The sequence below is a fragment of the Pipistrellus hanaki genome, assembly GCF_964339955.1.
Source record: "Pipistrellus hanaki genome assembly, chromosome: 1".
In the NCBI taxonomy this organism is placed as follows: Eukaryota; Metazoa; Chordata; class Mammalia; order Chiroptera; family Vespertilionidae; genus Pipistrellus; species Pipistrellus hanaki.
The window spans coordinates 49342169-49358839 of NC_140503.1; the positions used below are offsets into that span (position 1 = coordinate 49342169).

Here is a 16671-nt window from a genome sequence, read left to right on the forward strand (position 1 = left end):
TCAGGCTGGCCTTGTGTCTCCCTCCTCTGTTCTATCTCGGCCCTCCCAGCAAGCCCGTTAGGACAATCACTGCCATTTACCATCCTTTATTCACAACTTGCCCTTGCACGAGACAGCAAACCCACCTGGGACAAATGTTCAGCGTATCAATTATCTTATAGGAAAGAGCAGTTCTCTGAGGAGATCAAATCACCCTTATCAATCCACACGTCTTTATAAACTGCTTTGGAAATAGATTGCTAGTGAAAGGATTCCTCCTAATTTGTTTCGAAAAGAGCTTATGTGTCAACCAGATCAAAATGAAATTGTACAAAAATTGAGTGAAGTCCTGTCATGTATGAATCCATACAACCCTGGAAGTTGCCAGGCTCTCAGCTTCCTGGAGGTTTTTTCCATTAGTGACAGATGCGTGGGACACAGGTTGTTTTGGCTAGATGACAGAATGCGATACGACTCTGTAATTAGAACTGTGAGGATAGCACCCAATTGTGTAAGACTTGTGAAACATATAGCTCAATGTCAAGGTTGGGGATGTGGACAGAAAGGAAGAAATGTAAGAAATGGCAGCAGCAAGTAAGTATTAAATGCAAGATAGCACTTGATGTGGTTTTTAAGGAAATTGTGCTTGGGATGCTTTCTTTTGCCAGCTGGCAACTGACAATATACAGGTACTTGAAAAAATGCCTTACATACCAGGAAACACGCTGAATGGAGTACGATGCTAGGAGTCACGTTATTTTTTGATTGTTTACTAATAAGTTTATGATATTGTTTATTTTCTTTGAAATTTGTTTTATTTTGTTTTCATTCTAATTTTTAAAAAAAATATTTATTGAATTTATTGAGGTGATATTGGTTAATGAAATTATATAGGTTTGAGATGTACAACTCTACAAGGCATCATCTGTATATTTATTGTGTATTCACCACCCCAAGTCATCTCCTATCACCACTTATCCTCCCTTTGCCTTCTGCCATTTTCATTCTGATTTTAGGAATAACCAATTAAAGCCCAGACGCTTTTATTCAAAACCAGGAATGAGGGTGGTGTGTGATGGTAGGAAGTTTCCAACCTCCATCAGCAGCACTCCTTCCCCTGGACCCTCACTTAGACACACTTCCTCGCTGATAAAGAAACAAATCCCTTTCCCATTGCAAGACATAGCAGAGAAGTGCCAACTGGAGCTTCTCATCAAAACAAGACCATCAGGGTTCTGAATTCTAGGTCAGAGTAAAGCGATATGACACTTTATGGCGAGTCCCTGTAGACATTTCCCAGACATTATGAGCTGTGAGATGATTTGGAAATTTCACGAGAGAATAACTCGAGGATACCCATTATTTTCAAAACGCCTGGAGGTCCAGAGAACCAGGGAACTGCCCAGGGCAGGGACGGGACAGGCCTGGCAGGAACCTTCCAGAGCTCACTCAGGCTTCAGCGCCTTCTCCTTCGGCTTCCTCTTGTCCTGACAGGGCCTCGTTCTCAACCCAAACCTCTTGCGATCTGGCAAACGGCGGTCTCCATTTCCCTCAACAAAACAGGAAGCACGCGGGACCCTCCTGCACCCTCCGTGAAAAATGGGGATAAGCCGCATTTTGCACTCTTTCTCCTGAAAAGGTTTGTGTGTTTTTTGTTTTTTCCTAGAGTTTCTCTTAATTCTGTTCTACAAATCTGATGGCATTGTCATTTCACAGGAATGCATTTTAAAGTGCATCCTCCTCCATAAAGATGACCGCAGTTAAGAATTTTAAAAATAATAAAGTGACCCTCTTTTTCTGAGAAATAATGGAGCACGGAGAAACACGGCACAGCCGGAACCCGGCCCGCACTAATGCAGCCTAAAAGGACAGCTTTAAAAGGAGAGGGAAATGGTACATTATCTCATTTTGGGGGGAGTGAGGGAAATGAATTAAGGCCACAACAAAATGAAACTGAAAAATTGCTAAATGAAGCTCTGAGTGGGGAAAATGAAAAATCAATGAAGGGACGGAGGGGAAAAAGGTACATTTTTCATCTTCATGAGCTTGATTGGGTTTGCAGAAATTCATTTTCAATTAATGTGTCTTGTGGCATTCAGCCAGGCTGGATATGAGCAGGGCACATATTTTAATCAATTTTTTTCTATTAAGTTTGAAGTTATATATAATAATAGAACTATACCATTCAAAAGGATCAGTTGAAACGGGCTTCTGAGGTAGAATAATCTGATTTGGTTCGATTTCTGTCTTATATTAACGATAACTCAACTTCTCCTAGAGGAGAGCGGCCCGAGTCTCCTGGCGCCTAAATGTGACTGGGCTGTATGCACATCAGGGAAGGATGAGCAAACTGGCCCTGCCACCTGCATGCATTCATGGGGAAGGAAGAAAGGGGGTGCACTGGGTACCGGGGCTTTTTCTGGGCCCGCTCATTATTCTCAGAAACAACCCTAAGAGCGGTCACCCCCAAAGAGAAGGAAATTGAGGTACCTAGAGCTGCATCATCGCTCATCCTTAACGCCTGTGGTCACCTCTGCAGTGGACCCAGTGTCAGGTGCTGAGAGAGGAAGACTTCGTCCCCACTCTCCCAGAAAAACATCCCAGGGAGGAAGGCCAGCAGTAAATGGAGGAAGAAATGCACAAGTGGGTGCCATAAAGTGAGCAGACAGAGGGGTGTTAGGTGCCCCCTGAATATGGAAGGCACCTGCCAGCTGCTGATGGGGAGAGGAAAAGGTTCAGAACTGAGGGCTAATGACCCGCCCAGCCCAGCTTGCCGGGACTTTCCAGGCTTAAGCACTGGAAGTGCCAGGAACTTCTCGGTCGCAGGCAAATCAGCACAGTGGTCACCCTGGAGCTGGAAGCTGGCAGGCCTGCGATCCAAACCCACATCCTCTGATGGCAAGGCTCTGTCCTTCCCACCACACTGATGTTCAGAGGCTGCCTCTATCCTCCCCGGGTGACAAACCTATCTCTGCGATGCTGCCCAGAAAGAAGGCCAACGTGGGAAGAAATCCTGGGGCCCTACATCTCGAAAGCTGTTCTTTCTCTTCACAGAGAGGAGGGAGTTGGGATGGGGAAAGGGTGCTCCAAGCATCTCTGTCCCTGTGCTTTCCTCGGTGGATGCAGGATCAGAGGCAAAAGACCACACACTGAACAGGAATATCCAAGGAAAGAATCGCTGGAGATAAATGCAGTGAGGTAAGTATATGGAAATACCCAGCTCCATATCTGGCACAAAGCTGGAGCTAAAAAAATAAAGTTCCTCAGAAAGCCAAGAGACATAGGAAAAATGCTCAAAGTCACTAATCACTGGAGAGATGCAAATCAGAAGGACAATGGGATATCACCTCACACCTGTCAGAATGGAGGGTGGGTGGGAAGAGATCAACCGGGGAACTTGTGTGGATATATCCATAACTCATGGACACAGACAATGGGGTGGTGAAGGCCCGGGGGAGAGGGGGACAGGAGCAGGCTGGAAGAGATTAATGAGGGGAAAAGGAGGACCTATGTAATACTTTCAACAATAAAGATTTAAAAAATAAAATAAAAGTCCCTACAGTTCAAGGGTGCTGAATACGGGCCCTCACCTGCATTGGCCAGGACTCTCCTGGGAGCTTCCTAGCTGCCCTCCCTGCCCCTTCCCCCCACCACCCCCACAATGGCCCAGCACCCCCTAAAGAGCCATTAGGAATTGACAGTAAAGCAATAAAGGACATTCTCTTGGCTTAGTGCTGATGACCCACCACAAGTGGCCTCAACCCACATTTCCAGCCTCTCTTTAGGATTCCCTCCCACAGTCCAGTCAAAGTAGATTAGTGATCCCTGAACTTACTGGTCTCCATGTTTTTGGTTTTTGTTTATTGCATGTCTTGTCTGGCAAGATATGGAATAAACAAATATGTCCTTTTCCACCCACTCAATCCCAGCCTAGGAATTTCCAATCCATCCTGCAAGACAGGGTCAAATATCACCTCCTCCCTAAAGACTCCCGCCCACACTGGAATTAGTGAGCATGCATTCTACCAGTCACTCCTCACAACCACCTCTGGAGCAGGTGCTGGGTCATCATTTCCATTTTGTCGATAAGGAAACAATGTTGGAAAGAATGAGGAACTCACTAAAGATATGAAGCCCACCCAGGAACAGACACAGGACCCAAACTCAGATTTCATTTATTACTCGACGTATGTGAGCTTGACTAGTGTTGTCTCCAGATTCTGTGCCTGGGCACCAGGATCATAACCCTACGTACGACACTACATTCTGCCTTGCGTTCTCACAGGTTTTAAGTCAACCAGAAAGCCCTTTGAGGGCATCCATTGGACCTGGCTCTTCGCCTGCATTCCCACTCCTGGCCCTGAAAACTGGGTTTCCCGCAGACTTTAGCACAAGGGCAGGAGTGCAGAAATACTTTAATGTATATTTTTTATTGATTTCAGAGAGGAAGGGAGAGGGAGCGAGAGGTAGAAACATCAATGATTGGCTGCCTCCTGCATGCCCCACACAGGGGATTGAGCCCACAATCCAGGCCCTGAACGGGTATTTGACCGTGACCTCTTGGTTCATAGCTGGACGCTCAACCACTGAGCCATGCCGACTGGGCGAGAACAGACACAAGGAAAACATCTCCAGCTTGATAGAGGTGGCATGAAAAGAAAAAAATCAGTGGAGCAAGGATGGACCATTCAATTAATGCTGTTAGAGAAATAAGCTTTTCATGTTCTCCCATTCCCTGCCTCCACCCCCACCCCCCAAAAAAGAAACAAACAAACAAAAAAAAAACAAACAGAGCCCTATTCATATCTCATATACAAGAAATAAATTCCACATGGATTATTATTTATTTGTTCAATAAATATTTATTGAGCATCTCCTTTAGGTCTGACTATTTCAGGTTTAGAGATACAGCTATGAACAAAACAAACAAAAGCCACTGCCCTCAGGGAGCTTACATTCTAGTGGAGGGAAACAGAACAAATAAATAAACAAAACAGATCAGTGTAGGACGTATTACGTTAAATAAGATAAATAGGTATGGAGATAAAGTAAGTGAAGGTATGAGTGGGTGGGTGGGGGTTGTAATTATAGACCTGGAGATAAAAACAGACCTCTGAAACTATTATAAAAATATCCTTATGATAAACAAAAAAGACACACAGCACCACACAAAAAGTTGGTAACTTTATACCAAAATTAAAAACATGTATATCACACCAGACACCATAAACAAATAAAAAACACTGACTGGGAGAAGAGAATGGCATCAAAATATTTTTGATAAATTATGGAAATTGATAGTATACAGAGTTCCTACAATTCAAGAGGAAAGAAAAGATAAACAACCAAATAGAAAAACAAACAAAGATATGAACAGCCAATTCATAGACATGAAGCCTGAATGGTCAATAAGCTTGTGAAGACACTCAACGCGCCAGTTGCAATGAGTAGGAATCAGGCTGATGCAAATTAAAACCCAAACAAACAAAAAGATACTATTTCACAAATGTCAAAAATTATAGTCCAATAGTGCCAGGAGGTGTGAGGATGTGGAGAAATCCACCTACTCACACGTGATGGGCGGAAGTGTATGTTTGCTTTGGCGACCAATGGGCAGTACCTGGCAAAGGCGAAATTGTGCCAACCCCAGGCTCTGGCAATTCCTCTCTAAGTATATTCCCCAATTTGAGAAGCACAGAGACATGTTTGGCATTGTTTGTAAAAGAATAAAAATTTGGAAAAATGTTTAAAGTCTATCATTAGGATACAGTATCCTATATTTACATATTGGAATATTAGAGAGCCATTAAAATGAATAATTTAGATCAACATCAGAAACAAAACTGGGACAAGAGCTTGCAAAATATATACAATAAATTTCACTTATTTACATAGTATAAATAAAAATGTACATACATCTTTTATCGATAAACTAAGCTATATGCTGATAATAGATGCATATGTAGGTAGTAAAAGTATCGACACATGATCTGCATAGAGACCAAATTGCTTCTGAGGAGGGAGGAATGGGGGGAGAAGGAAAAAGATCAGAATTGGAGAGGGACAAAAAGAGAGACTCCCCTTTATCTGTACTGTTTTCTTTTATTTAGAAAAATCTGAAATATATGCCAAAATGTTAAAATTTGTCAATTCTAGAGGAGAGTACCAGGGTTTTGTTTTAATAATTCTTTATAATTTTCTGCATTTAAAGTTTTTCCCAATTAAAAAAAAAATAGAAGAAGCAAAGAATGAATGCTGGTTTTGGAATCAATGAACCCAAGACCAATATCTTTTGATAAGAGATGGATGGCTACTTATTTTTTAAGACACTAAGTCTCAGTTTCCTATGCCAAAAAAAACATGGGCTAATAATACCCTCCCTAGAGGTTTAGTGTTGGTGGGGGGGGAGACTGTTAGGTCTACACTCGTTGCCTTGAAACCTGAGAAACACCCAGTAGGCGGTAGTCACGTGGACAGGAGCACAGCCTCACATACTCTCTATGGGAAGATCGTGGGCACCTGGTCTTTAAGAAATATTGCAGGGCCAACTAGAAACAGTATCATCAAAGAGAAAGTGGGTTCAGTGACACTGACAAAGAAAAGGCCTTCTCCCGTGAGAGGACAATCTGTATGGTGAAAGTACATGTCATACAATGAGACTGCAGTAATCCTTTCAGTAGTGCATAGAAGAAAAGGCTCCCACACATATGAGCTTTCTATTACCTTCTAAAAACTATTGTACATTTTAGATAAAGTACGTAAGATTTTAAAATAAAAACAGGAGTAATACAACATTAAACACTAGGATCTGAAACCATAACATTCTAATTTACTATAAATACATTCTGCCTCAAATTTCTGAGTAGCACCTCTTTTGGGTGGAAGCCTGAGTGACCATGAGACAAAACTGTAGCCTTAAGAGCCGAAAGCTAACGATCCAGTGAAGGGGAGGAGCATGGGTGGGTGAGCAGAATGTGAACACCTAACTCGGGTGTGACAGGCAGTAAGTCAGGTTCTCACCATATCACAATCCTGGCAGCAACGTGTGAACTGGGCAAAGGAAGGAGGGGCAGGTGGAGGGAAGTCCTGTCAGGCCAGCTGGTGATCTCCAGGTCAAGGACATCACCAACTAGCCGAGGAGCTAGTGCCAGTTCTAGGGGACGTGGATGAGGCGCTGAGGACACAACAATTGGAGGCTCTCAGGGTCCTGCACACAATCAAGGCCCCCCTCTCTGCACAAAATAAAGCCTAGCTGGCCTCCAGGGACTGTCTGTCACCCACAAGAGGGAAGAAGCTCCAAGGGCAGGAGGATGGCACACGGTTCTGGGAGAAAGGCTCACCTGAATGATCCACTTTCTCTACAAGTTATGACATTTCTGCTTCATATTCTTTATTTCCTTTTTTTTTTTTTAAACTGAGTAATGAATCTATGCCACTAGAACAAATGCTAGGAACTTTTCCACCAGAGACTTAGAAAAACATGAGGGTTTTTATGAAGGTATGTAACCCTATGAACAGTGTAGGTTACAACACTAGTGACATCTGGGTCAGCAAATCTCAAATTTGACTCAGATCTCCCTAACAGAAGTCTGAGTTCCCAGCAGGGTATCTGGAGACCTGTTCTGAAATAGGATATCAAGGTAGGTTAACTGCATTAACAGTTCATTACTAATCCAGGAATTTATTCATCTGCTTCCTTTCCGGTCCACTGCCTGCTTGCTTAAGCTGGACAGAAGCATCTCAATGAAAGCCCAAAGACAGCTATTGACAAGAAAGCATCTATCTGTCCACCTTGTCATGAAGAAGTAGAGAACATAAAATTGATGCTGCCCCTTAATGATCTCACTCCATTAACCCAGTCTGCTAGCGTAGGTGGGCTAATATCTCCCTCTGATTATTATTACCACCACCACTGCTGCTACTAACTAGATTTAATCAACCCTACATTTTAATGAGATACCAGCACCCTATAAAAATAAAGCAGGCATGATGCATATTTCACTTCAATGTATTTCAGCCTAATGCATGTCTCTTCTTATCATCAGATATACTTCTCCTTTCCATGAAGTTAGTTGAACTGTCTAGTCAGGCAAAATGCCAGTGATGATAGAAGTCAACCAAACTCTCCTTAAACCAACAGGAAGAGTGCTAAGTTGACTAGTGCTGTTGATCTCCACTCAGAGAGGACATCGCTGGGCCACCACTCACAGATAAATAAAAGCAAACTACATGGACACTCGGCTGCTTCTGTATTTTCTGGGGTGTGATCTGGTGGGAGCACTGGAGTTCTTCAAGCCCACTTCCCGTCTCCTTAGCAGGGTCCTCGGCAGCTTCTCCATATGCAAGGCTCCATTCTCCAGGACCTGACGACCAGCCTCCACCTGGCACTTTCCAAATTATATTTAGGACTATTTTTCATCGTGGCTCCTTCTTTGATGTCTAGGAACTCAAGTTTCTTTTAAAAAAAAAAATGGTCTGTGGATCTTTGAGCCCTCTTGGCTGTGCAGCGTGAGGCTGTAGGAGTTGAGGCTACAGTCTGTGGTGTTTCCACAAATAAGAGCCCTACATGGTCAAGTGTTCCTTTTAATAGCGTGTCCTTTCTGTTTTGTTCATCGGCTCATCAGGTACATGCCACCTTTTCTCAGCAGAGAGTGCAAGTGTTCTTCTAATCACGACCAATACAAGGAATCGCTTCCAACCCTGGGCAGGCTACCATTTTATCATCTTCCAAAGAGCCGGAGACTAAATCTGAAGAAGAGCTCGTGGGACATGATCTGGAAACAGTTGAATTGGGTGCATTAGGGTTGTGGGCTCAGTGGTATGGCTCCTTCCCCTACCCCCATTTGGCTAATTATCAGTGTTGGGGATTACATGGAATCCTCTCAACATAGGGCATTTGGCAAAAATGTATTTTTGTGTTGTACATTTCAGCACAGCTCAGGATAATTTCAAAATAAATTGCTAATAAATGGCTGATCTATTTAAAATGGAAGATTCTTGGAATGTAGAGAATTGATTTTTTAAAATTGCTTTGTGTATAGCCCTGGCCACTGTAGCTCAGTTGGTTAGGCATCATCCTGTGCACCAAAAGGTTGCCAGCTTAATTCCGAGTCAGGGCACATGCCAGGGTTGCAAACTCGATCCCCAGTAGCAGGCATGTGGGAGGCACGTGATCGATGTTTCACTCTCACAGAGATGTTTCTGTCTCTCCCTCTTCTTTCCCCTCTCTCTAACTCTCTAAAAACCAATAAAAATTATTTTTAGAATGTGCTTTGTGTATAAATATTCTATTCAAAGGACAGATGGCTAAGCTCAAACGCAGCACAAAGCACAGGAGGAGGAAGAAGATTTACCCAAAGATGCCCAAGGAGAGATTCCCAAGGAGAGAAGGGCAGTCCTGAGTATTAGTCAAAAAAATCAACCCAGTGGCTTTTGCTTTTAACCCATTTAATTTTACCTGTGGTATTCACAGCAAGAACCCACCTACCAGTAGTAGTAGTAATAATAATAACAATAATAATAATAGCAGCTAATACTTATTGGGTATTTCCTATGTGCTAATGAATACGCTGTATTTTCTGTAGGGTTGATCCTTAAACAACACAGATTTGAACTGTGCAGGTCCACTTATATGCAGATTTTTTCCAATAAATACTTAAAATACGTTTCTCCTCCTTATGATTTTCTTAACATTTTTTTTCTCTAGCTTCATTTATTGTAAGAATACAGTATATAATACATATAATATACAAATCAACATTTGTATATTATATGTATATAAGAATACAGTATATAATACATATAATATACAAATCAATATATGTACTAATCAACTGTTTATATTATAGGTAGGACTTCCAGGCAACAGTAGGCTATTAGTAGTTAAGTTTTGGGGGAGTCAAAGTTATACACGAATTTTGGACTGCATGGGGCAGTGGTTGGCAAACTCATTAGTCAACAGAGCCAAATATCAACAGTACAACAATTAAAATTTCTTTTGAGAGCCAAATTTTTTAAACTTAAACTTCTTCTAATGCCACTTCTTCAAAATAGGCTCACCCAGACAGTGGTATTTTGTGGAAGAGCCACACTCAAAGGGCCAAAGAGCCGCGTAAGGCTCATGAGCCACGGTTTGCCGACCATTGGCATAGGGTAACCTACACGTTGTTCGAGAATCAACTGTAGATCACCTCATTTAACTCTTACACAAAAATCTTCTTGGATATTGTGACTAACCTTGTTTTACACACAAGAAACATTAAGTTTTGGAAAGTCCCACAACTAGTAAATGCAGGCTGTCTGCTTTTAGGAAGTCCATGCTCATCCCCAGTGTAGGTACCTCTCACTATAAACCCATAAAGTTTACTCCTTCATCTAACTTACTTCTCCAGGGTCTCTAATGAAGGGGGTGCACACAGATTTGGGACCTGAGAGTAAGTTATGGGGATTTGAAAAAAGAAAAGAGAAACCCAGCTTTGCTGGCTGGCTCAAGAGCTAGAAACTAGTAACTCAAACCTCAACTCCCCAAAGAGTTACTCATCATCTATTCTCCCTCATCCAACTTGTCTCCTCAAAAAACTGTAGAGTTATAACAAGACATTCACTCTTTAGAAATCTAAAGAATGATAATCAAAACTTTCAAAACCATTTCTTAGGAACTGCAAAAATGTTCTGCCTCGTCTTACACTTGAGATGAAGTCACTGTTAATACTAGTATTTCAACAAGGTATTGTGTTCTTTTCTTTCTAAGGAAGGCCAGTGTGGCCAAAGTCAGGACTTCTGTGTAAACAGAAGTGAGTAATTTAAACCAGAGCAAGGCCGTACATGTGCACACACAAGCACTGCAGGAAGAGGATCCCTGTGAACCACTTTGGTCTCTTTGTTAGTGGTAGTTCTTGGTTCCCATTAGAAATGGATTCTGTCCCTCGAAGTCTCTATTATCTGTTTAACAAGTGGGCCTAAATAAACCTGCCTTAGTAACAACATCTCTCTAGGTCGCCATGGATAGCCTCTGGGAAGTTGGATTGCCTGGACACCACCAGGCAGCAGAGCTATTAAGAGAAAGCCATCGATGGGGCTTTCTAGATGGAGCTGTCTAGATGGGGCCGATAGGCCTTCAGAGGGTCACACACTTGGACCAGCCTCCCACTTCAGTGCTCCTGGTCCCTGCTGGCCTGTCTCCCGCACTTTCTTCCCTTTGAGCCCTTCCTACCAGCTTTACTGCCAGCTTCTCGCCTCAGGCACAACAGCTCCTGAGGGAGGCTGGCTAAATGCACTGATGACCTGAAAACCCAGCATGGAAACACATGCCACTGTTTTAAGAGCCCGGAACATGGGTCGTATGCTGGAATCTTGTGGGGCTTAAAAACCAACCAAAAGCACCCCCAATCGCCAGTCCCTCCCTCCTACTCCCATCTGCTGGGTTCTGGAATTTTTTAAGGCTTCCCTGTGATTCTAATGTGCTGCCTGCATTAGAAAATCGATTCCTTGCACCTGTGCACTCATCAAACATCTAAATTATACAAGGGGGTCAGAGGTGCAATCGCTTTCTGCAAAAGAAAACTCGACGGAAAAACGCCTTCTCTGGATCTGAAAGGAAACCTCTTCAGACACTTGCTGGTGAAAGAAACATTTCACCCATCACAAACACAATGGGAAATTAGAAGAAGGCCGCGATGAAACAAAAGGATGCCTATGATTGAGGCAGAAAAGGTAAAGGAACTCTTATTAAAGTACTATGTATTCAGCTGAATAATATCACTTCCCACTGGCAAAAATGTAAGTCTACCCTTTTTGAAGGCAAATGAGAATTTGCTTTTTCCTACAGTTAATTTCCCCTTGGCAGAAAAACCGCTGTGGTTGGCAGGAGCCCGGGTTTTGGTGAGCAGCATAGGTAAAGAGGTGGGAATGACCCTCTGAAGGGCCAACTAAAGACTTAACACTTGAAGATGTGTCAGGGTTCCGACCTGCCCTTTGCTCCTCTTTGAGCCCTGGGTTCCTTTCATGGCAAGCTCAAGAATGCAGCCTGACTGAGGCATGGGGCCTATCCTAGTGTGGCTTTTCAACAGAAGCAGGACACCCCAGCAGGAGGGTCACTCTGGAACTCGGATGACACCACCGGGAGATCCAGAGCCACACCTGTGCTTCCCCACCTGTCAGCTCTGCACGGAGAGTGCTGGCAGGTAGCTAGTGGACAGATGGATGAGTGAATTTCCCCACAAGAGCTACTTTTTTCAGTCCCTCCATATTTCCTGGAAAACCTTTGAAAGTCTAAGAAGCACTTGTAGGGCTAGTTCATTTTTTTCTTTTTGTCAGAGTTAGAACCAGTAAGAAGGAGTGATGAAGGGAGACACCAGTCCCTGACATCCACCCCCAAAAAGATCTAGTCTGGGGGCGGGGGGGGGGCGGGGGGGTGGGGGCGGTATTTGGTCTTACACTTCACACAAAATTCTCTGAGTTGCATTTTTCCAGTGTACTTGGCTCCATAAGACATATATTAACCTTTCATTTCTAAAAGGCCCATTCTGCTCTTTTCTTATATGTGCAAGTTCTTACTAAAACATACTGTCCTACACAATGAAAATCAATTACTGAGCTACGGATTGCAAAAGCTAGGCCGGGTATATTTTTATGTTAAATACCTTCCAGGGCAGCAAATATTAGAAACCAGAGGCCCAATGCACGAATTCGTGCACCAGTGGGGTCCCTCTGCCTGGCTGCAGGATCAGGCCAAAATGGCTCTCTGATATCCCTTGAAGGGTCCTGGATTGCAAGAGGGCACAGGCCAGGCTGAGGGACCCCACCGGTGCACAATCGGGGATGGAGAGGGATATGTGAGGTTAGCCAGCAAGGGAGGGACAGTGGGAGGGCTTCAGGGTGTATCTGGCCTGTCTTGCTCAGTCCTAGCAGCAAGCTAACCTACTGACCGACTGTCTGCCCCCTGGTGGTCAGTGAACATCATAGCAAGCGGTTGAGCTAGCCTTAGCATATAATTAGCATATTACACTTTGATTGGTTGAACAGATGACCAGATGACGGGACACTTAACATATTAGGTTTGAATTAGAGTATTTTCCGGCGTATAAGACGACTTTTGAAACGAAAAAAAAGCCTGCTCAGATTGGCCAGAGTCAGAGAGGCGGTCTATTAAAAATAGAACTGATGTTGCCTCGGAAGTGGGGGGTAGTCTTATATAGCGAATATAGGCCCAAACCTATGTTTTAACTGTAAAATTAGGGGGGTCGTCTTATACGCCGGAAAATACGGTATATAGGATGTCTTCGTTATGTTAAACCCAGAGCTGAAATTTGCCTTTTTCTAAGTGCCACCCAGTGGTTCCAGCCTGGCCTTGCTGGAAACAGATGTATTCCCTCTTCTCAATGACCATTATCTAAGATGTTAATTCAGCTCTCACACCTGGCCCCTGGGCCACCTCTTCCCCAAAGCCTTCAACCATTCCTGAATTTCCAGAGTTCTCAGCTCTTTTCCAACCTGATTCTGCTCTTCTGAATGTGCTCAATTGTCAATATCCCTGTTTCCATGTTTCCAACTTAAAAAATAACTCACATAAGTGGCTACAGCAATTAAGATTCTAAACCATTCTTTTTGTTGTAAAGTTAGCACAGTGTACTAGACACATTAATTCTTACTACTTGACTTAGATGTTTACATTTAGAATAAAGAGCCTCTTTCTCTCTAAGTCTCCATCCTCTGCAGAAATCCAGCAGGCCTCTGAGTGAGGCGCCCTCTGACGGTGCCATCCTAAATTTCAGCCTGTGATCTCATTCCAGTGCTGGGTCTCCCAGACCACATCATCGGGACTTAGAGAAGCTCATTCTGGAGTCAGCCAATCACAGGAAGAAAAGCAGGACGTGGACAGTGATCTTTGTATCTTTCCTTATTTTCATGTATAGATATTCCCCCACTCCACTCTCTTCCAATTGGTAGTTCCATTATGTTCCAGAAGTAAATTAGATAACAGTGAATCCTAAACTTCTTTGAAAATGTCTTCTTTAAAAGCATCTCTTGATTTTGGTACCAATTATAAACATTACAAATGATAATCGTATCAGAAGCCAACCAGTCTGAGGTTTTAGTCATTGGTTCTCTAATATTAGTATGAGATCAGTACAGAGCACCACCCTGTGGTAAGGTGGGGGAACTGCAGTGTTCCACAGTAGAGCCACAGGTGGGAAATGAGAACAGCCCAGCCCTAGACTTCACGTGTGTGAAAGTCAGACACAGAAAAGCTATGCTCTGACAGCCATGGCTCCCCGAGATGCTAACTGTGACAGCTGATGCTCTTCCTTGGGAAACACACTCCTGACATTGACCTAGTGTGCCTTTGGGCAGGATCTGCCATCACTGATGCCGGCCATGCTCCTGTACAGTGTGCAAAGGGGCTGCGAAGGTGCGTGCATGGGTGCCTCCTCTGAACCTCAGACGCCCGTTCTTTTATTCTACTGCTCCCAAGGCTGGCACAGGAGCCAATATAATACACACAGGATTCAACTCCATGTGATTGGATTCCTTGTTTGGGAAGCAAATTTTATCTAATGTATATGTTTATCCTACACACAAGAAAAAACAATGTCCCTCCCCATCTCTCAACTCCCAGACTTTAAGCCCATGCCACTAATATCTCCAACAGTTTATAGGTTAGTCAAAGAAATATACTTTTAAACTTCTATTTGTGTCATGTGTGTAAATTATGTATTAGAAGTAGATATACTTTTAATTTCAGTAAATCAATAATGAAAGAAGTAACTTTTCAGAGTAGTGCTTTATATAAAGGGAAAAACTTTTTCCCCCCGTTTTTTTCACTGCCAACCACATGTTTAACTAAATTGAACCATTTTTTTTTTCTTTGCAAGTTAGAGAATTAGACCCTAGAGAATTTTTATAAATCGGTTAGTACTAACTGTTCTTTTCTTCTGTCTGATTTTTTAGAAGTATTTTTTATTGATTTCAGAGAGGAAGGGAAAGGGATCAAGAAATAGAAACATCAATGATGAAAGACAATCATTAATTGGCTGCCTCCTGCATGCCCCCTACTCGGGACTGAGCCCGAAACCTGGGCATGTGCCCTTGACTGAATCAAACCTGGGACCTTTCACTCCACAGGCCGACACTTTATCCACTGAGCCAAACCAGTTAGGGCTTCTGTCTGATTTTTTTTTTTTTTTTTAAGTGAGCAAGAAAAATTACAATAATATGTTACTGGCTTTACAACAGGATAAACTTTCTTCTATTGAGAAATCACCACAAGAGATGCAGATTACAGTAACACAGATTAAAAGAATTGTTTTCCTCTTAGAGAATATAAATATTCAACTTATCTGTTTTTTTATTTTAAAAATAGAATAATAAACTATGCCCAGCATATAGTAAAACCTACAACTTGGTTTCACACATAGGCACTTAAGAAGAGAAAGGATGGTGGAAAAGTGAAAATATGAAGAAGAAACAGGAATAGGAGCAGAGAATGAGGGGAGAAGGCAGAAGAAAGAGAAAGGAACAGACAGGAAAAGGGAATGAGAGACACACCAGAAATGAAGAAAGGGCAAGTAGTAGCCAGGGGAAACCAGTAGGGGGCAGTGTAGAGACCTGAGCTGAATTAAACTTTCCTTGTCAAACTTCCCTTTGCTCCCTGGGTGTTGCTGTCCTCTGAGAATGGGTGAGCTATGCCCTGCACCTCATGGCTTATTAACTGTCACCCTCTGTTCTAGAGAAGACCCTCTTTTAGAGGGATAGTCAGCAGGGGTGGGGAGAAATACAAGGAAATTCCCTTCGGAGCCAAGACGGAAGTGATCTTAGCGAGTTCGCTGTGAGCCCCAGAACACTGGGCTGAGGTCAAATCTGGCTGCAGGGCTGAAATGTTCCCACCACAGGAAGCAACCCGGCCCATGACGGCTGACCAGTGCTTACCTCCTCAACCATCTGCTTGACCTTCTTCTGCTGGCAATGCACCATGTCATCCAGATGTCGGATCCGTTCCCGGAGGCTGGCTGACGCCTCCTCCAGCTGCTGATACCTAACACAACAGAGGAGAGAGCCACTGAGTCCCATGCCACAGGTGTGCACGGCACCGAGAGTCCCCGCTGGGAAGGAATGATGCCAAAAATAAGGAGGGAATGCCAAGATGTGTGTCCTAGGTGATTACCTCAAGCAACCACCTCATGGTGGAAGGAACAGAGGGCTCTTTTCATGCTCCTTGTAAGTTTCCTCTGTATAAGGACAGTTACCCTTTCCAGGCACCGAGAGGGAATCTGCTGGTACCACGTGCAGGTATGAGAGGCTGTCTGTTTTAGAGTTAATACGATATAGGAACAGCCAGTAAATTACGTTGATTAAGGGAACAGAGAAGGAGAGGAATCTAGCAACACAATGGAATATCTGAACTGAGAGCTCCCAACAGAGTGGGAAGTCTAGAATTATCCTTGTTCTATTGTACATGAGATTACTTTGGGAGAATGGGAAACCTGTTGACAGACCTTCTCTTCAGCAAAACGAACTGAACTACATTGTACAACATTTCACACTTTGGTTGGAAAATAGAAAAAAACTATTCTCTAACTTCTCTGGCTTCAAAGAAACCAAAGGACCCAGCAGATGGAGGGCCTTGGACCGGACCACTGGTGCAGGGTCTGGTGGTGAGCTCACCGCTCTCCACCTCTGCCAGGTCTCTCCTTG

At 43.3% G+C, this 16671-nt stretch overlaps 2 protein-coding genes across 4 annotated transcripts in view; one reads left to right on the forward strand and one right to left on the reverse strand.

The window, feature by feature from the left end:
* MYZAP (myocardial zonula adherens protein) overlaps nt 1-16671 on the reverse strand; it is an 87051-nt gene that overhangs the window by 24246 nt on the left and 46134 nt on the right. Inside the window, exons 10-11 of one of the 2 annotated variants that reach the window (XM_084878162.1) lie at nt 15907-16012; nt 4838-8753 (exon numbers count right to left, since the gene is read on the reverse strand). In XM_084878162.1, coding sequence (XP_084734288.1) covers nt 8700-8753; nt 15907-16012 — 160 coding nt within the window. In that variant the 3' untranslated portion in view covers nt 4838-8699. Of the gene's footprint in view, nt 1-4837; nt 8754-15906; nt 16013-16671 lie in introns of those variants that run through there. The other variant, XM_084878161.1, reaches the window with a different exon arrangement.
* On the forward strand, nt 534-8214 carry LOC311620447 (uncharacterized protein). Of its 2 annotated transcripts, none has more exons than XR_014794691.1 (4): nt 534-573; nt 1543-1618; nt 3034-3177; nt 7705-8214. XR_014794691.1 is itself a non-coding variant. In XM_084879860.1 (4 exons), the coding sequence occupies exons 1-4, from the start codon at nt 561-563 to the stop codon at nt 7724-7726; spliced, it is 324 nt and encodes a 107-aa protein (XP_084735986.1). In that variant the 5' UTR covers nt 534-560; the 3' UTR covers nt 7727-8214. The 2 variants fall into 2 exon arrangements, 1 of the variants encoding a protein (XP_084735986.1); XM_084879860.1 differs by having other exon boundaries at nt 1474-1618.

Coding starts and splice junctions, on each gene's coding strand:
- LOC311620447 (XM_084879860.1), top strand. Junction 1,619..3,033: donor GCACTCTTTCTCCTGAAAAG/GTTTGTGTGTTT, acceptor TTCTCTTCACAG/AGAGGAGGGAGTTGGGATGG. Junction 3,178..7,704: donor CTGGAGATAAATGCAGTGAG/GTAAGTATATGG, acceptor TGCTTGCTTAAG/CTGGACAGAAGCATCTCAAT.